The sequence below is a fragment of the Spermophilus citellus genome (genome assembly GCF_964194105.1).
Source record: "Spermophilus citellus genome assembly, chromosome: 4".
NCBI classification, from domain to species: Eukaryota; Metazoa; Chordata; class Mammalia; order Rodentia; family Sciuridae; genus Spermophilus; species Spermophilus citellus.
Genome location: NC_138185.1, coordinates 52100325 through 52121583, shown reverse-complemented (window position 1 = coordinate 52121583; position 21259 = coordinate 52100325). Strand labels below are relative to the sequence as shown.

At 37.5% G+C, this 21259-nt stretch overlaps 1 protein-coding gene across 1 annotated transcript in view; it reads right to left on the bottom strand.

The window, feature by feature from the left end:
- The window catches only part of TRPM1 (transient receptor potential cation channel subfamily M member 1), a gene marked incomplete at both ends in the record, with an annotated part of 139166 nt that overhangs the window by 12986 nt on the left and 104921 nt on the right, over positions 1-21259 (bottom strand). Inside the window, 9 exons of the mRNA XM_081291346.1 lie at positions 5448-5580; positions 6235-6437; positions 7537-7681; positions 8421-8441; positions 10140-10314; positions 12086-12337; positions 14445-14573; positions 17245-17376; positions 17578-17700. Of these exons, the coding sequence (XP_081147472.1) occupies positions 5448-5580; positions 6235-6437; positions 7537-7681; positions 8421-8441; positions 10140-10314; positions 12086-12337; positions 14445-14573; positions 17245-17376; positions 17578-17700 (1313 nt within the window). The remainder of the gene's footprint in view (positions 1-5447; positions 5581-6234; positions 6438-7536; positions 7682-8420; positions 8442-10139; positions 10315-12085; positions 12338-14444; positions 14574-17244; positions 17377-17577; positions 17701-21259) is intronic.

Here is a 21259-nt window from a genome sequence, read left to right as displayed (position 1 = left end):
GCCTGTAACTAAGTGGGCATGTTCACTTCTGGATGTGTTCTTGGAAAGAAGTCATCCACACCCTCCAGTAAACTTTTATGACTAATAAAGTGGATATTTTTATCTGTATCTGCCTGATGTCTGCATCTTTTTCTGAACTGGCTCTCAAAATCAGATGAGTAACAAGATTGTCATTCACTGTGAACATTAAAATTCCATTAATTCCACTCCTTTCCTTTCATTCAAACATCTTTGACTTCTATTAATTTATAAGATGATGACATTCAGCTGGGATCAACCCCAAATGACTTTCCCATCACTGCATATTTGTCTTTTCTATATGTCCTTCTTTACATCTGAGACGTCATCCACCTCCCAAGACTGATCTCTGTTTCCATTCCTCTTCTAGTCACTAGCTTGTCTTCTTGTTTGGGTTTCTTCTGCTAGCACCTTCTTTTCCAACTCACATGGAAAAAGGATATCAAACAAAAATATTTCAAAGCCTCATATTGCTGATCAAACCTTCAGCAAGTATGAGACCTTAACCCAGACTCATACACAAATCTGACCAAAAACCACCTAATAGAATATTTCATCAGAATAAGAATCTGCTATGATAGGTTTGGCTAGTCTAATATCGATATCTCCTTAAGTACAGGGCCAACTGTACTGAAATATAATTTTAAAATTGCATTCTATACATTTTGAAATATATACCACACATTCTAAAAACCTAGTCTAATGTACTTACTCTAACCAAACATTAGGTTTGATGCTAAGCTTGCATGAAGCCACAGAAAAAAGGAAAACACAATGGATAATATATGTCTCCTTGTTTGAGAAGTTAAACTCTGACTAAGTTTTGTTAGGAAAGATTTTTTCCAACTTAATTGATCTTGAACCTGTAGACCTGTGATAAGGGACGATGAATCATAAAGAGAACAATGTATTTCACAGTTGATTTACAGAAGACACAGAAGGAGTCTAGAAGCTCAAATTGATGATACACATAACCAATGTTATTTACCTGGTATGATGAAAATAGAATATTCAGGTCGACAAGTTCTACCTTGGTTGTGCTAGCAGAAGTTATCTATCAAATGTTTTCAGCCCACCAGCTCTCTTGATTGTCTCAGGTTGTCCCTTCAAGCAGACATTACCTGCCAACACCAGCCCTTATTTTGGTGTTGCTGATATTAAGTATTCTTCCTGGCAATTACACCATAAACCTGTATAACTTGAGGTTGTTCCTGGTTCCTAACAGGAAAATCATTGTTTTGAACCCAGAGGAAGCATAGTTGATTCCCTCTTTTTTGATACTCTGGTTGAGGATAGGATAGAAATTTGTATTTGAGTCAGGAGAGATAAAGTTTTGAGTCATCCATGCATTCATTCAAAAACAAAAACAAAAACAAAAAAATCTCCTTCCTACTATGTGGAGATGTGCAGATGCTAGACATAATTTTGGCAAACAAAATATAGACATGGTGTCAGACTTCATGGAGCTTAGAAACCAAGGATCCTGAGCCAGTCTAAGGTGTGAGGTGGTAAGGGAAATTTTCCATCAGGAACTGGCATTTGAGCAGAGATTCACAGGATGAACAGAGAGAAAGGGTGTGGTGTACCAAACAAACAAACAAAAAAAAAACCCAACAATATGTGCAAAGCCCTGTGTGGCAGGAATGACTTGGAACTTTTAGTAAATAAAAGGCCAAGACTTGGAATATGGAGCGTGAAGATGAGAACAGTCTAGAGTAAGGCCAGAGACAAGGCAGGGCCTTGCAGCCCTGAGAACAGACCTTTAAAGGGAGCTGGTGGATGAGAGGCACAGGACCCAATTTGAGTCTGTAGAATGCAACACGGATTCAAAGAGCAGAAAGGGGTATGGAGACCTTAGTGTGTGCTGGCAGCAGAGACAGGAAGTGAGTGGGCCCTACATTACCTGCAAGGGAAACTTGATTGTCAGTGAGGGAGAGGGAGGTGCCACAATATCTTGCCACTTTCTGTCTTGCTAAAGTAGCTGAATGATGATACCATTCATAGAGCCCATAGCACAGAAAATGTCCAAGTTTGGAAGGAGAACTGTGAGGAAGTGCTCACAGTTCTCCAGATCCAGGTGGGCATGCTGGGTACGACTTTGGCTTAAATATTGAGTTGCAACTCAATGTTACATTAACTCAATACTGAATCATCTCACAAATCTCTTGCTAAGGGACTAAATGTTGGATCTTACAAAATGTTGACATTTTATGATAAGAGTATGTGGTTAAATTGTTAGAATTTTACTTGTAATTTCCAAGCAGTAGGAGAAAGCTACAGATTTGGTTCCCACACGGGATTGTTCAACATACCCTTAAGAACATCTTTGTGAACATGTTGGTATGAATGAGTTATGAGAATTGCTGTCTCAGGAACCTTTTCCTGAAAAGGTTCTCAGGAAATAGGGAAACAGGGAAGGGAATGATGTACTTTTAACCAGACTCTGCACTAGGATGGTGCACAAACCACTGAGAGAAGAGCTGGAGAATCATCAAATGGTGAATGGTGATACAGAAAATAAAATCAAATTAATATATCAAGAATATTGAAAAATTAGAAGTGTCCAAATACTCAGAGATGGATATTAAAAGTAATAACAGGTGCTGAAAGTTAGGTACAAATAACTAATTTTCCTTCCATTCTTCCACCTTATCCCTTGCTCCCCAGCTGGCCTGATTAGAGGGAAAGAAGCTCCCTTCTCCCCAAACTTCTTTTTGTCTCAGGCATTCACCTGTGAGTCAGCCTAGACAAGGTCAATAAAAGGAAATGGAGGGGCAGGAATGTGCTCCCATCACTTTTGGGGACCTGAGCCAAGGGAAACAGGAAGTAGTATTTTTTTTTTCATTTCTATTACGTATGCACAGAGCCCCAGGAGAAAAATGCAATTTGGTAGTGATCTGATAACCACATTCTTGAAGCCTTGTTCCAAGAATGTTAAAAATCCAAACAATGCTGCGGGAAGGGAGAAGGTGGAGAGGTAGAGAAAAACAAAACACAATTTCCATTGTAAATGATTGTCTAAGACTAAATTCAAGTTAATATCTAACTAAAAGGTGGAAATTTTAGACTATCTACAAGGGATAACTTGTTTTATGTAGAAATAATTTTTATATATTGAAAGTTTAGCAATTATTGTTAAAATGTCAAATAAGTGTTTCAAAGTTTTATTGACAATGTACCTTACTAAGGCCAAAAATTGATGTAGGTAACCCTTGAGTTTGGCTGGTTGGGCTTGGTTGGATTACAAGGTGACTGGGACTAGGAGAGGAAAGGGGTCAGCTGTCAGAGACTTTTCCCCTCCAGTGGGTTAGGGTATAGTCGATTGCCTGGGCACATACCAGGGAAACTTCAAGGTATGTCTGTGAATTCTGATGTAAATGTTGGGTCTCTTGATTGGTACTTGTTTGCTGAAATGTCTTTTTGAAATCCTACCATGATTTTGTTTTTCAATATACATATTTGAAAAACATTTGTATCAGAGCATTTTAATTTTGAGTACTCAAGAAACAAGAATGAGCCAGAATCCCCTTAGTCATGTCTCCTTTTCCATGCTCATTACACCCATATTGAGAGTTAAACTCATTAGAACTATGTATTATCAGTTATGAAGATATTTAACAAACTTAAATTGCTTTTAGTAAGTTATAATATTCTAAAAGATTATGATTTTTTAAAAAACATAGCAAGGATTTATTGTTCTTGTCTAAAGTTTGCTGGTTACTCTTTCCCAATTTAGGGTAAGGCAATGCCATCAAGCTCCAAAAAATATCACTCTGTCCCTTCAGGACCTTCAGACTTCATTTACTCATTCATGGATTTACACACTCATGAATTCATTCTTTTGGCATGATTAAGCACTATCGTGTGGACTCTGATGATTCTGCTGGGTCCTGAGGATGTATACTTGGAAATAATCTAATAAAAGAGGTGAAAGATCTCTACAATGAAAACTACAGAACACTGAAGAAAGAAATTGAAGAAGACCTTAGAAGATGGAAAGATCTCATATGCTCCTAAATAGGCAGAATTAATATTGTCAAAATGGCCACACTACCAAAAGCATTATACAGAATTAATGTAATTCCTATCAAAATCCCAATTATATTCTTCATAGAACCAGAAAAAACAACCATGAAATTCATTTGGAAAAATAAGAGACCCAGAATAGCCAAAGCAATCCTTAGCAAGAAAAGTGAAGAAGGAGGCATCACAATACAAGACCTTGAACTATACTACAAAGCTATAGTAACAAAAATAGCATGGTATTGGCACCAAAGCAGACACATAGGGCAATGGTGCAGAATAGAAGACACAGAGATAAAACCACACACATACAGTTATCTCATACAGGACAAAGTTACCAAAAACATTCACTGAAGAAAAGAAAGCCTATTCAACAAATGGTGCTGGGAAAAAATGGAAAGCCACATGTAACAAAATGAAATTAATCCTCTCTCTCACCCTGCACAAAACTCAACTCAAAGTGGATCAAAGACTTAGGCACTAGAACAGAGACTCTGCACTAACTAGAAGTAAAGTAGGCCCAAATCTTCATCATTGGACTAGGATCTGACTTCCTTAACATGACCCCTAAAACACAAGTAGTAAAATCAAGAATCAATAAATGGGATGGATTCAAACTAAAAAGCTTCTTCTCAGCAAAAGAAACAATGAATAATGTGAAGAGAAAGCTTCCAGATTGGGAGAAAATCTTTACCACATTCACCCCAGATAGAGCATTAATCTCTAGGCTATAAAAAGAACTCAAAACACACACACACACACACAACCCACCAAATAACCCAATCAACAAATGGGCTAAGGATCTAAATAGACACTTCACAGAAAAAGAGATACAATCGATCAAAAATATATGAAAAAATATTCAACATCTCTAGCAATTAGAAAAATGCAAGTCAAAACTAAGAGTTCGTCTCACTCCAGTCAGAATGGCGATCATTAAGAATACAGGCAACAATAAATGTTGGCAGGATGTGGGGAAAAGGTACACTCACAGGTTGCTGGTGGAACTGCAAATTGGTGCAACCACTATGGAAGGTGGTATCTAGATTCCTCAGAAAACTTGGAATGGAACCACCATTTGACCCAGGGCTTCTTCTGGCTTACAGTTCACTCCAATAATGCAAAACTTGTTTGTTTTTTTAAACTTAAATGGGGTAAATGCCCACACTTGGGAAGGGACCTTTTTGGCCTGAATGTTTGCAATAAATGTTATCATTTATTTCTCTGTACAATCCACAGTCACCACGTGGTAACTTTCACATTATTTTGGGGGAAAACTTTTTAAAACTTTTTAAAACTGAATCAACAGGAGAATGCAGAGCCAATGTTGAAATAAGCTTTAGCATCCCTCTTCAAAGGAGGGGCGGGAGCCTGCACACCCTTGGCTTAGGACCATCTGCTCGCACCTCTCACAAGTGACCCGGATGCGCTCGTCGTTGGACGACTGTTGCTCATCCTCCTTCTCCTGAAAGTGCTCCTGCACGCATTGCTCCTCGAACTCGTGCAGCCTCTTCAGTTCCTCCTCGCTGAGGAAGAGCTCTGCATAAAGGGAGAAGTGTTGGCCACGTGAAAACCAAGCCAGATCCCTGAAGAATCATTTTAGTTGCATCATTGCGAATTTCATAGCACAACTTTAAGTAAGCTCCCTTGTAGGTAGTTCTCTGACTCTTCCAATTGATTGTTAGCTAAGGGGGTGGTGCTGTCATGTGTAGTAATGGTCTTTCTACTGGAGCAAAATGATAACTTTTTGGTAAAAAAAGAAAAAGAAAGAAAACAAACAGCCCTGATTACATCTATTAAGAAAGTGAAATGAAGTAATATTTCTCAGCAAATCTTTTGCATGTCTTTTATGAAAAAGTGTATAGCATTATTTTCTCATCATCTTTAGATGCAACAAATTAAAACATTTTGAAAGGAACATTGAATGCATATATAAATGTATATAGAAGAGATATTTTAAAAAACTCTCAGCTTATCTCCATGAGAAGACTTTCAGCAACATTAATTACTAATAAATGAACAACAATAGAAAAATATCAACAGAAAATAAGAAGCATTCTGAAAAGCACAGCAGTTGGTTTGTTGTGTTTTTCACACATGTAAATAGTTTAGTGGGAGTTTCTATGTTGGTGTCCAGTGGAAAGAGTTTTTTAAAAATAAACCCAAAATAGAAATGGAAAGTCTTGAACATACTTAGTCCACGGTCCCGTTCTTCCTGGTCCCCTTCTCTTTTTTTCCTGCAGTGACCACTGAGACGCATAATGATTATGTAGATATGGCTTAAAATAATCATTGGAGGGGGCAGGACAGGCCTGTCATGAAATGTCATAATCAGCTGATATCGCTGGAACTTCCACACTTGGTTGGATATTGACTTTACTTCAAAGAAGGTATTGCTTTTAAAAGAAAACATGTTACATATTACTTTTTATTGTGATTTCCCAAAGCTATCAGTTACTGACATTGAAATTATATGAAATGGCCTTTTAGTGTCAGTTGATTCCTTGATTACCTAATTTTTTGGTTTATCTATCAATCTATTATTTATACTTAATGATATTTTACTCATATAGATAATTAAGAATTAAGTGTATTAAATTGCTGCCCCCTGCTTTCTTGCATAAACCACACCATAGTCTATGCCGAGGAAATTTTGAGAAATATAAACTTTTTTATCAAACAACTAAATGATGACTTTTATTTGTTGGTAACTGAATCAACTATTGAACTTATTTGATTCAAGGCATGTTATTTAGGATGTAGGATAGGTACAAACTTTATTTTGTTTTAGCTTCCAATGGGAGACCATAAGCACAGGATTGTAGGATCTTCCAATACTGGGACTTTAGAAAAGCCAGTTACTGTCTTGTGACCTTAGTTTTCTCATCTCTCAAGCTAGGCATTAGGACCAGATTCTCTTCTGTTTAGTTTTAAGATTTAAATTTCCATGAAGTATTTTTCCCTCATATTTTTCATCTTAGAAGTGAAAATAATTTTTCAACAGTTATTAAGCATTGTCAACATACTCATCATATAATGCCAGGTGGGCAAATTTTAAAAGAAGCTTGATTCAGTAACTTAAACCATTTTTCTTAGACCATTTATTCTGCAAATAATAAGAATATACATTATAGTAATTGTAGCAGTGTCTGAAATTAGTTTTGCTTTCTGTGTCTCTTATCATGAATGAAAAGCACAACTTGACCAAATCTCTCAGGGAATTTTTGCCTAAGAAAACATTTTGATTAGATTAAAATACTACAGTGTTAAATTATGAATCAAGATTAAATTTAAGTGTATGTAAGTGCCAACTCTTGATTTATGAATACATTAGACTGATTAAAGTTGAATCAAAAAGACTACAACCATTCTATTCATATGAAAGCCCTAATGAGCTTCTTTGCAAATACTTGGTACATGGGTGATTTCTGAGATTAAACCAAAAATTTAAAAGGCAATAAATGTAAGGGCATGGTCATCAGCCATGACACGTACTTGAAAACAGCGATCAGCAGGTTAACCAGCAGGATGTTGGCTACTAGTAGATAGCATGCCATGAGAGCAGGTGTGAGCCAGGCCCCTGGGATGCAGGGAGGGAGCCTCTTGCCATCCTCGTCATAGAGGTTTTCACCACAAGGAGCTGAAAGAAATGTTTGTGTTTTTGAGCTTGCTTTTTACATATAATAAGAAAAGAATAAATATCCATTACATGCAATTAGATAGTCTCTTTCCTTTTTAATATGATTTTTCTTATTTCGTGTACGTTAATTTTCCAGTAAAAAAATAACATACAAAGAAGGTAAGAAAACTCATATCTGCACACAGAGGTAGTCAATTTTAGTTTGTCGTATTTATAAACATTTTCCCATTTCTTTATTGTTTTTCTTACACAAAAGTTCTTAATGATTAAACAGACAAATCCATCTTTATGATGTCATCCAAATAGTTATCTACTAGAAAGTTATCATGTCTTCTAAGTATTTAATGTTAACTTATGTTGTATTCTGGTTCTTTTTTGATTATATTTGTACATTAACTTTGAAAATAACTTCATTCTAGAATGTGGGGTAAGGAACCCACTAACCTCTCAAACCAACTGTTCTGGGACCACATATGAAAAATAATCTTTTCTTTCTGTGCTCATTTGAAATGCCACCTTTATCATAGGAGATCTGTTTCCCAGAGGGGGAAAACAGGATAATCCCAATGTTGAATTTATACTTTGTTTATTTTTTACTTTCAGTTTAAAAAAATCATTAACACCGGGAAACTAAAGATGTATTTGAAAACAGTATAAGAATATCAGTAATCAGGTAATAAAAAAGCTGTTTAGTAAACACATTTCATGAATTCAGATCATCAATTGCATGTAAACTTACGATTAATTTCCATGGCGTAGACTATACAATGATTGGAAAGCAGGAGTTTGTTTTGTTTTTTAGTTGTGACAGGAGGGGAGGAAAGAAAACAAGATAATAGTTGAGAGAAAAGTAAAGCATAATAACCGTTTTGCTGTCAAGAAATGCAGATATTTCAAGCTTGGAAATTATTGATTTTCTCTTGGAAATTGCTTTGTTTAGAAAAATTGTACACATTATTAATTCTAAAAAATGCATTTTATGAATATTTATTTACCATATGTCATATGCAACAGCAAAAGCTCACTACTTAAAAATACTGTGAAAAATACATAATGTCACTGGCAGATGATCATTTTAGCTTACTGGTCAACCAATCAAACATTTCCTGTATTCCAATACAAGCACCTCATAAGCACAAATAAATACAGAATTATTATGTAATGGATCAAGAACTGAAAACCTACATTTAATGGTATTACTGAAAATAATATATCTCTAAATTTACTTCTTTATCTCCACTCATTCCTCAATTTAATTTTAAAAACTGAACAATGAAAATATTGTAGCTTGTGTCTGGAGTCCAGAAAGTTTTAAGAAATATGCACATTTACTTACACTAATAATCTTTCAAAACTAATTAGATTTTTTTGTTCTGGTTTATCAAGCTACAAACACATCTAATAGTTGATTTTGTGATATATGTAATAATAATGTGTTCAGAATCATGTGATACAAGATAGAAAGAATAAACTGAGTCAAATTGTTATCTAACAAAGTGGCAGTATATCTATTGACAACCTGTGTTCACATAAGAGACAGATATCTGAAACTTTCTGTTCACAAACAGCAGAACTTCAAAAGCATCAGACATACTATTATATTGCTTCATGGTAAAATACAACTTGTATTTTATAAATAAATACATTAAATAAATACATTGGTACTGACATGAAAATAAGACTATAGCACCTTGCTCACTGGTGAAGACTTAACTGTCCTGATGAAATTGGTATAAGAACATTTGAACTTTATGTCCCTACAACTCAGGAGACACTGACCTAACAATTCAGCCTGCAGAGGTGCTGGGGTCTATATTCCCCAGAAGTCTGAGCAGGATTGTCACTCTGGTACCATCCGGGTTATTGTTGACAATAAAAATAGCACTCCTGTATATAGGTTTTGAATCATCACACTTTACCCCATAAATATGTAAAATAAATTGTCAGTTAAAAAATAAACAAATACATTAAGAAGTTAAAGAACAATACCAGTAGTGAAGAAGAAATGGATCGCTATATAGAAAGTGGGCTTTGATGGCTGGAAGAGGAGAATGATGAGAGGCATCAGGTACCCTACCATGCTTTCAGGTTCATTCTACTGAAATAAAACTACCAGCTTTATCCTTGGGGGAAAGACATTGGGATGAAAGAAAACCTGGAATATTGGCATTGGGACTATATTCATGTAACAAGATAGACATCAGGGCTGTCTTTCCCTTGAAGTAAGTGAGAATCTTTCAGAATTCTAGTGAATGGGTTTTAGAATAAAAGAAATGATTTAGGTCTCAAAAAATCTATATTCCATAAACTGTACTTATTTTTTCATAAAATAATTTGATGCCTATGGCAGAATGAAAAAATGCTTTATTTCCAAATTAATACATAATCCAGTTAATTTGGATCTGATCATCTGCCTCAGAAGCAGGGAAGAGAATCTTACTATGAATTCTATTCTTACGGTCTATCTGGTCTGCAAACACCTCTCCGTAGATCATCCAGTAGGGCATGTAGAAGATGTTTCGGGCCAGTTTCCAAGAAGGTTTCTCTTCTGGGTGCAAAATGGCTTGACGGGCTACTCCAAAACTCATCAGCACGACCAGCATGATGACCACAAAGTAGAGCATGTCAATCATCTGAGTAGGAGAATATATGATTCATTATTATCTTGACTCATGGGCCAAGTTCATACTTGTTCATTGCTCTCTCCAAAGACTCAACAAATACTTAATTAGGATGGAAAAAGCCTCTTTCCCTTTTTTCCTTCCCAACCATGGGTTACTTGTTTTTTCTATCCCACACAACATATATAACTTCCTCTAGAATATTAACATCTTTATCAGCTCCCATTCCATCTGACCTCTCCTCTGTTATTGCTCATTGATATAGTTTGGATCTAGAATGTCCCACAAAGGTTCATGTGTTAAATAAAGCCTTGGTCCCCAGTGTGGCATTATTAGGAAATGGTGGAGCTTTTAGGAGCGGGGGGGGGCGCTAGTGGGAGGAGTTAGGTCATTGGGGCATTCCCTTGAAGGGGATATTGGGACCCAGGCTCCTTCCTTTCTCTTTTTCGCCCCCTGGCTTGTGATTTGGGATTGTCTCACCATGTGTTTGTGCTACTATGTGCTGCTTTGCCCCAGACTCAAAGCACCTGGGCCAATGAATAGTCAGATGATGAGCTAAAATAATTCCTTTAATTTATTGGTTGTATTTCGTTACAAGTAATGGAAATATGACTAACACTTCTGTAAACAGATATTCTTATAGTAACTGCAAATGTGAAGAATTGAGAAAAGATGGGGGTTTGTGAGAGAAAACAAGGAGTAAAAGGGAGATATACATAAGTAGGCAAAAGGATAATTGAGAAATAAATTGAGAGTAAACACCAATATTTATTCATACATCATACAAATGATGAGTGGCAATAATGAACAATGCTCTGTTTACTGTGGATGCTAAAATGGTAGAAATTCTAGTTTTTAACATCCCTGAGGATAAGGGCCCTTACTGAAATTGTCTAAAAGCCATTCCCCCTATAAAGAGTTATTCCTACACTTAGAAGGCTTCCTTTCTTCTGGCACTAGTGCTAACACTGAGGCTTTTTAGGTAATGTAATGATAACCAGCTGGTTCATGTTTAGTTTCATATTCTATGACTTGTTCAGAGTAAATTTCACAATAAATCTGTCTTGGCCTAATCACGTGAAGTACCTGTGTCTACTCCATGCTGCTCATGAGCTGGAGATGGTCTGGAGTACAGGTGAGGAAATAGCCCTGGGTCCCTGTTGTTTCTAACTTTTACTACAGATTAGGAGTTTGTCAATCATATTTTTTGCCATAAAAACATTTAAGTAGATGCAACCTCACAGAATTATCAAATCCAGTTTCCTGTACTAAAGAATGCTAAAAATGTTTCCAGTCATCAAGGTGTAAGGTAAATATTTTGAGATACCTGTCTTGCTACTGAATTCTGTTTGCATTAAAACCTGATGCTCTCTCATGCCCTGGTAAGGTGAAGCAAACTCTTATAAAAGAAGAAGATATTTTCTTTTATCTTTACTGTCAAAATGCAATTATTAATAATAAATCAGAAGTATTTTTAAAAAATGAAAGTAGCTAATTATATGAAAGAAAAAAGATGTATGCATCGAGTGCTTGATATATATTGAGAGATGCATGCATATATATGTAGGTGAGTACAGTAAGCCCTTAGCTCATTTTTCACTAGATTTTATTGTTATTAATATGTAGGAGAACTGTGTATTTCAAAGCAAAGGTTATTTCCTATAAGAAACCAGCTACAAAGTAAAATCCAGAAGAAACTGAAGAAAGCCACACCCAAGGCCTGGTCTTTTATCCTAACCACAGCCAAAATATCCCTGGTTACTCATGTGAAATCATTACTAACCATCTTTCCAATCATCATCACGTAGGGCCCCAGATACTTGTTGACACCAAAGATGTCCAAGACACGGATGTACCAGAGGATGATGTCCACACAGTAGATGACCCGACCATAGCCCATGTATGGCTGGTTCTGGAGGCGAAGGATTGCTCCAATCATGAACATGGAAATGGCCACAAGATCAGTGATGTTCCAGTACTCCTGAAGCCACACTTTTATTTTCTGGCTGAGTTTGCCTGGTTCTGACATGAGGATCTGAAAACAAACCGAAAAGAACAATAAACTAAGAGTGCATTGTTGGAGGCCTTGTCTTTTTCAGAATCTTGGAAAGATAAGGTTGGTGGAACATTCCAGGGCATCTGGTCTCTTTTCTGCTCAAGACCTCAGAACACTAATCTTCTCAGGCAGACAGATATCTAGAAAGGGAAATTCCATGGAATCCTCTGTATTCATAGATTCAGGGTTTCATAAACTCTCAGGAAATGCCTTCCAAATTATCTCCTTCTGGCTGTAATTAAAGCAGCTGCCTTTTGATTTCTTTTCTAATTATTGGACACATGCCTGTTGGCCCACATTCCAGACTTATACAAGAGGAAAAGTCTAGAGCAGGAATGAATCCTATGTGGTTACACAGTGGTGTGGTGTGGTGGTGGTGGGGGGGTGAGATCCACATGGGCAGAATAAGGCTAGGAAATGGTTGATTTGCCAAAATTCCTTTGCAACTTAAATACGACAAGTTAGGGGAAAGTTGAACCAGGTTTTCCCTTACTTGAGTTATTATCCTTTCAAAATCACCACTGATTAAAAGGAGACTTCCCCAGAGTAAAATGGAAAATATTTAGCAAGCAGCATGCATGGGCATGCAGTGATGCTGCAGTAGGTGGGAGGGCTGCCATGCCAGGGTATCCCTTTAGTTCTGCAGATTGTGGGTAGATTCCAGGGTCTCAGGCATAGGATGGGGTGATGACTATTGATCTGCCAACATAGAAGTGATTCCCTAGTCTAACAATCCTTTGGCACTGGCTGATGGATGCCTCTCTTTCCTGTAACTGGGGGACAGACTTCTGGAATAACATGTCTTAATTCAGGGCTGATGCCCAGAAGGAGTACAATTGTACTAGAGGCATTCAGGTGGGCCACTTGGGAAGTCTCAGTCGTAGCAAGCACAAAAAGAAAGAGTAGTTGTAGAAAACTGATTGTACAGTCTTGGATTCAGCACTCGTTTGTTTTCTCAGGCTCTCATTAGACCTGTGACATAAAACTCACTATGCCTGGATGAGGTTAACTGTCATATTTGTACAGTTCAGTAAAAGGGTCAATAGTAATCACAAAATAATAGTATTGGTTCTGTATTATTTGGAGAAAGGTTAGGAAATTGTGCTGTGTGATTTTTCAGTTCAAGTTCATGTTTTGCTTGGATACAAGCTTCCTCTTTTGAAATGAATATAGTGAACTCAAACCTGTGGATGATATCAGAAATTACCTGGCCCACATTTCCTGTGCCGCCTGCAGAAGTTGGCTTCTTGGCATTTCATTTTAATTTTAAGTCTTCTGAGATGTAGGATCCAAGTGTAAGACCGTATCTGTTCTATTTTAACACTTAGTTGAAAGTCTTATTCCCTCTGTAACAGATGCTCTGGGCCTTACAGAGAAAGATCACCTGGAGCTTTTTGCCAGGTGGGTGTAATCATCCCATTTACTACAGGTGCTGCTGTTAGGCCCATACCTGCCCCTTATGGGAGGCTTGTTCTTGGGCAATTGTAATCGCTCCTCTGATGGGTGCCAAAGTCAGACTGATGTTCATACAATGCTCCACTCCCTTTTCTCAAGGTAGAACAGATTCTACAGTGTCCAATCAACTCAGATCCGTTGCAGGATTAAGCTGGGGACAGATTCTACTGGAAACCACAGTTCTCTTGACTCCTTTCCCTCCTCTGGCCTGTTTTTCTTGCTCCCTGTCATTGAGGGCCCTGCTTTTATATATTCTTGCAACATGCAAGTACACAGTGTGATCCAAAGTCTCAAATTTAAGGTGACAGAAAATGAAGCCAAATGTGTACCCAGTGATCGGTTTATCTCAAGTAGCTGGCAACATTTGCTTTTGCTTTTGTATGCATTTAGACCTGTATTTATTATTGGATATGATTTATTTTAGCTTGTGTTTTTATTCACAAGTTCAAGTTCAGTTGGATGGAGAGGATGTACACATTTAAAAGAAGTGAATGGGATAAACATGGGATGATGACACTCAAAAGAAAAGAGTCCTGGTACTTATCATTTGTATGAAATGTTTTTGCAATAAAACTTGAAATTGGAGCCAGTACTTAGCTCAAATACTTAGACAAGTCTTTGGAGTAATCACCTCTCGTATTTTCTCTAATGCCAGGCTCACAATGTAGGAGATGACAATCCACTCCTGGAGAGAGGGCCAGCCGTCCATCCTCACCAGGATGACATAGTTAAACAGCAGTAAATAGCCCAAGTATGAAATCTGGAGGAAAGAAAAAGCTGTTAGCAATGTTTGAGGAGAGAACCTTGGAATCGGCTTTTAAAGTCTAATTTTTAGCATGGCACATCTTCTAAAGTGAATTTTCAATTTCTAAATGGACTTAGTTATTTAGAGGATACCCCCTCCGCACATCACCATTGCAGATAGAGAACGCTGAGATAGGTTGGAGGTATTTTATGCTTCAGCATGATATGGGCAATGACATTTCATTTTCTACATGACAATATATTTATTGGTACTGTCATCCTCATGGGGAAATTATGAAGTTGCAATAATTATGACACACAGGGAAACTTTGAATAGTTTGCTGGTGTCCCTCCTATATTCTTAGAAATTGGAAAATGTTACTTACTCCTCTGTACCTCAGGAATTTCCTTCTTGAATCTCTCCATTATTCTTCCCATATTTCTATTGGTACAGTGTAGTTGTACATAATGGTGGGATTTATTGTTACAGATTTGTACATGAACACAATATAACAATACAATTTGGCCAATATCATTCCCCAGTATTTCCTCTTTCCTTCTCCTCCTTCATCTCCCGGTCTTTCTCCTCTGCTCTACTGATCTGCCTTCATGAAACTCTCCACTATTGACAGACAGAAGTTAGAAGGGAAGACGTGAAGAGATCATCTTTCCAGGCCATGGAGCTGACTGACCTAAGAGTCCCCTTGGCTACCAGTAACAAATCTGTGATATTTGGTGGCCACCACAGGTTCTCCGTCTTTTTTTTTTTTTTTTTTGGCAAGAAAAAAAGTAGAGTTGGAGGTGAAGGTGAGGCAAGGCATGTGGAGTAAGGTATGGGGTGGAAATAGTTTATCTGAAACTGATTTTCCCAGATTGGTTCACCACCAATCTGTGAAAACTTCAGCTTTGGGGCTCCTCACTGTCACAAACCTTTCTGAGGTCTTGTAGGAAGAGTCTAGCATTTGTGTATTTGTGATTTGACAGTATTCTTTCCCCCATGATCTATCCCTCCTGATTCAATAAGTTTTACCAGGATGTAGGTAACATCCCCTGTGTTCATTGGGATGTGGTTCACTGGATGTGATTCCTGCTAAAACTCATGTTGACCTATGATTCCCAAAAGGTGTTGAGAGGTGGTAGGGCCTACTGAGAGGTTTTTAGGCCATGGGGAGCCCTCATGAAAAGATTAATGCCATTTCTCAGGAGGACTGAGTCCTTGTTCTAGTGGGACTGAGTTGCTTCTTTCAGGAATGGATTTGTTTTGGTGAGAATGGGTTGTTTTAAAACAGTTCAGCTCCTTTGCCCTTCCCTTTCTATTGCACATGGCTGCTTGCCCTTTGGCTTTGCATCATGAGTTGAACTACTGTGAAACCCTCCTCCAAGGAGCATCATGCCAGTGCCATGCTCTTGGGCTTCTAGAGCTATAACCAAAACAATCTCTTTTCCTTATAATTACCCAGTATCAAGTGCTCGATTACAGCAATATAAAATAGACAAAGACAAATATTTCCTCCTTACAGGAGGATTAGAGCCACAGTTCTCAATCTTTGGGCTATGTTAGAATTCTCCCGAAGCTGTACATCTCTCTTACATCCAGAGGGAGCATCAAGACTGTCTGTATGAGGCCTAAGGTTGAAAAGCCTGTCAGACTCCTGGCCTTGCCCTGCCTCAGTGCTGAGCAGTACTTTAGGTTACACAAACCCCAGGTTCTCAACTGATTCTGACCAGAAAAGGAGGGTGGCCTTGGCTTCAGCTGCATCCTCAGATAGGGCTTCCAAGAGATTGGTTGTCCAGACCCATGGTTGATTTCCAAGGCAACCTTCTCTCCTCTCAACCCCTTCTCTCCTCTGCCCCGTGCCCATCTTTATCCATTGCCCCATTCATGATCTTGTCATGCCATGAACTGTGGCTCAGTGCTTGGGATTTCATGAAAAATACTGTCCTTCCTCTAGACTGATATGGGTACCCAAGTCACAGTGTGTCTGGTCAACTCTGCTGGACTGCCTGCAGATAGCCAGTTTCACTCACAGGTGCTTCCTTCTACTCCCACTTCCTCTTCTGCTCTTGTTAGTAGAAAGCCACACTCAGAGCAGTGGAGACCTGGACACTAGAGAGGGTGCTGCCAAGTGGGTCAGTTTGGTGAACACTTTAGACAGGTCTTGATTTGCTTCCCTATCCTAGGAGTTTATGATCTGGGCTCAGCCACACCCTTCTAATAATCCCACCTGTTTGATGAAAAATGAAAAAATTATATTTCCCTAAGTTTCTATTACTAAATATTTTTTTTAAAAAATCATTTTAAGCAAATAGAATGTGACTAATTTGTTTTGTTTATTTGTTTGTTTGTTTGTTTATTTACTATGGTGCTGGGGTTTAAACCCAGGGTGTTATACATGCTAGTTGAACACTCTACCACTGAGCCATATCCACAGCTTGACTATTTTGCTTTATGAAATGTTATATTTTTGGGAAAGGTTGGTCATATTTCTCTATATATAAAATATATGACAGGGTATCTGGATTCAATTTTAGTTAAAGCTCTCAATTAGTACTGGTTTTGTTTAAGAATTAATTTCAGTTCAGTAAATTTTTAGACACAATTTTAAGCCTTTGAAGATTTTGTTGTTTCCAACATATCTTGATATTCAAAGCAGGCTAAATGGCAAATGCTAAGGAGGTGGCCTTACCGTGTAAAACCAGAACTTGACAATGGGAGCGTTATAGAATTCACAGATCTTTGTTCCAATGGGAATACTTTTTTGCTTTTTGTGTGCATTCTCTTCGTCCCCCTTTCTTGAGCCAGCATCTGCATTTGCATCCTGGAAAACAGAGCACAGTACGTGGCAGGCATGGTGGCTAATTGGGAAATGAAACAAACCATAGCACATGAGCACCCTTAAAAAGAAAGAATCTAAAAACACCCCCCAGTTAGTACGGTGTCTAATCCATGGTAGCAGACATATCAAGAGTCATTAAAATGAGAGTTAATTGATACTCTTAAGATCAAGGGTATCACTGACCATATTCTCATCTTCTTTTTCTTTGCCATCTTCATTTTCTTTGGATGTTTGGTATGAGAAATCATCATATGTGCGAAATTCCAAAAACAAGATGGTGGGGGGAAAAAGAATTCCCATGATAACCTATGAATGGTGAGAAATGAATCCATTATAAGCTTTGGAAATTGTATAAAAATTTCTCTAGTACAGTTGTCCCTCAAACTCCGTGAGGGTTTGCTCCCACAGAGCTCAAATACCTTACAACAAATGGTGTAGTATGCATAAAACCTATGCACCTCCTCCCCTATACCTTACATCATCTTTATAGCTTGCAATAATTAATACAATGAAAGTGTCATGTAAATAGTTGGTATGTCGTATTTCACAGGGGAAAATGACAAGAAAAAAACTCTGTGTATGTTCAATAAAGACAATTTTTTTCTCAAATATTTTCAGTCTGAGTTGTTTTGATTCATGGATGCAAATCTTTCAGGCAAGATAAGGAGGACTGATCATATAGTTAAAATTTTTAAATTATAACTTTCAACATTAGTTAATAACCTAAGATCTCTGTATTATGTTTATCTCTGCTCTGGTGTTGTATGCCTTGTTGTGTTTTGTACACTGGTAGAATTAAAGACAGTGAAAAATTTAAGACTATTCATTAAAATTTAGATAAATGGTAAGCAGCATTATGCGTAATCCTGACTTTAAAAAAGTAAAGTTCTTATATTAAGTTTCAGAGCAAGTGAATCAAGCTGGGATGTAGCTCAGTGGTGGAATGTTTACCTGGCATGCATGAGGCCCTGGGTTTGATCCCCAGCACTGCGTCAAACAAGTAAGGTAAGCAAATCTTTAAATTAAAATAAAATAGTATAAACAAATAAAATATACTAATAACTAGTGAGGTAGACTATAAGTATTTTATATAGAAATAACTTCAACATAAATGGGAATATGTGAACAAAGTTGGAAGGCTAACATGACTCAAAGAATAAGACTTAATTGAGCTCAGCCTGGACAATAAGAGGATATTCTGGCCCACAGATAGAAAACTCATTGGCATTTATATCAACGTGTTTCTACACTCTACCAATTGCTCAAATCATCCCAAATTTGAATTTGAATCATATAGAACCTTTACATTGTGTGTATTTTTTAAAATTTTTTTCTTGAAAGTTAGACTCCCCTTCTATTTTCTTGTTAAGAATATAAATGGGTTTTTGTTTCTTTAACCTATATCCCTGATACTTTGTGGCTCTTTAGTCATTCAATCTATTTATTGGGGTCAATTCTATTCTTCTTTTGTGGGGTTTTTTTTGGGGGGTGGGGTACTGGGACTTGAACCAGGAGCACTTTACCACTGAGCTATATCCCGAGCCCTTTTTAATTTTTATTTTAAAACAGGATCTCACTAAGTTGCTTAGGGCCTAAGATGCTGAGGCTGGTCTTGAACTTCCAGTTCTCCTGATTCAGCCTCCTGAGTTGCTGGGATTACAGGTGTGTACCACCATGCCTAGCTATTTTTCTTGAATATTTTCTTCTTGGGTTCTACTGACACTTTGTATTTATTTACTCTGACTGCCTTTCTCTCTGCTGCATGGGTTTAATATGGGAAGTTGTAAAATATGGGACTTGTTTCTTCCATTTCACATTGCTTTCTTTTCTTTCCTTTTTGTGGGGGTGGCAGTGGTACTGGGGATTGAACTCAGGGGCACTCAACCACTGAGCTCACACTCCCAGCCCTACTTTGTATTTTATTTAGAGACAGGGTCTTACTGAGTTGCTTAGCATTTCGCTTTTGCTGAGTCTGGCTTTGAACCTGCTATCCTCCTGCCTCAGTCTCCCAAGCTGATGGGATTACAGGCACGCACCACTTCACCCCAGCCTCACATTACTTTCTTTACTTATAATATTGTTTTAGTCAGCTTTTCTGCTCAAGTGACCAAAAAATCCTGAAAAGAACAATTTTGGAGGAGGAAAATTTTATTTGATGCCTCACAGTTTCAGAGGTCTCAGTCCATAGAAAGTTGGCTACATTGCTTTGGGCCTGAGATGAGGCAGAACATCATGGCAGAGAGTGGTGGAGAAAAGCAGCTCAGGACATGGCCACCAAGAAGCAGAGGGAGAGCTCTGCTCACCAGGTATAAAATGTATATTCCAAAGCCATGCCTACAGTGACCTACCTCCTTCAGCCACACCCTACTGGTCTATAGCGCTACCCAGCTAATCCAGTCAAGTGGATTAATGCATTGATTAGGTTAAGGCTGTTAAACTCGATCATTTCATCCCTAAACTCCTACATCTCACATATGAGCTTTTAAGGGACCTCATATCTAAACCATAACAAATATTTAACTTTTTTCCCTAGAATACCAGCTAAGGTAATTTTCTGAATGGATATGTACAAAGTATAGAATGTGAATCTTTTCCTTTTTATTTTTATTTTTTAAAAATTTTGTAGTTGTAGATGGACAGAATGCCTTTATTTTATTTGTTTATTTTTATGTGGTGCTGAGGATTGAAACCAGTGCCTCACACATGCTAGGCAAGCGTTCTACCACTGAGCTACAGCCCCAGTTCTAAATCTTTTCCTTTTTAAAATAGATATTCTGTTCTCATCTTTTTATTTATTTTTTAAAATTTAGTTTTGCAGTGTTGAGAATTAAATCCAGGGTCTCATGCATGCTAAGTGAGTACTGTACCACTGAATTACAGTCCATGGCCCCTTTTATCTGTTTTAAATGGCTGGACCATGTTTAAAAAAAAAAATTCAGCTTCTGAACATTTCCCCATCAGGACTGTCAAGGTCTTGTTTCACTGCCACCATCAGTGTTATTGGTGAAAATTGTGATGTCAAACTGATATTCATAACTTTGTGTGTGACCTGCTTCTTTAAAACCTGTAGGATTTCTTTATTTTTAGTATTCCAAAAACTACTTGTTTACAAATATTCAAAGTTATGTATAATATCAGCTTAGTGTATAAATGGACAGTTAGGCACAACATTCATATTTCTAAGAAACTGAATACCTTCCATTTGCCAGAGCCATGCTACAAAGTATAACATACAGGTTGAGCACCTCTAACAAAAAAACCTAAAATCTGAAATGCTCCAAAATCTGAAACTTTTTGAGTGCTGGTCACAAAGTGGAAAATTCCACACCAGACTTCATCTGATATGTCACAGTCAAAATGCAGGGGTACTAATAATATTGCATAAAATTGCCTTATATGTATAAGGTATGTGTGAAACATAAATGAAGTTTGTATTTAGACTTGGGTCTCATCCCCAAGATATCTCACTATGTATAGACAAAAAACCAATACAGGATATTCAACCTGTATTGTTTTTTTCTCTTATTATCATAACAATCCCATAAAATAGGTACAATATTACCATTAGATAGTTGGGGGATACCCTAAGATTAGAGTCTCTTCTCAAGATAACCTAGTGTATAAGAGTAGTAAACACACAAGTAGGGTTTAATTGCAATATGATTTTCTCCCCACTGCATGCTTTTCAAACCTTTTCATAGCTTTGTATTCTCTCACAAGCCCCATATAATAAAAATGTCACCAGTTAAAGTAACAGCACACAGTTTTAGAGTTTGAGGGACTCTATAGAAGTCAAGCTAAGGTCCTTGCTTTAGTGGCAGATAGATGACCTATCTAGGGTGCATGACTAATTATGGTGGGTAGC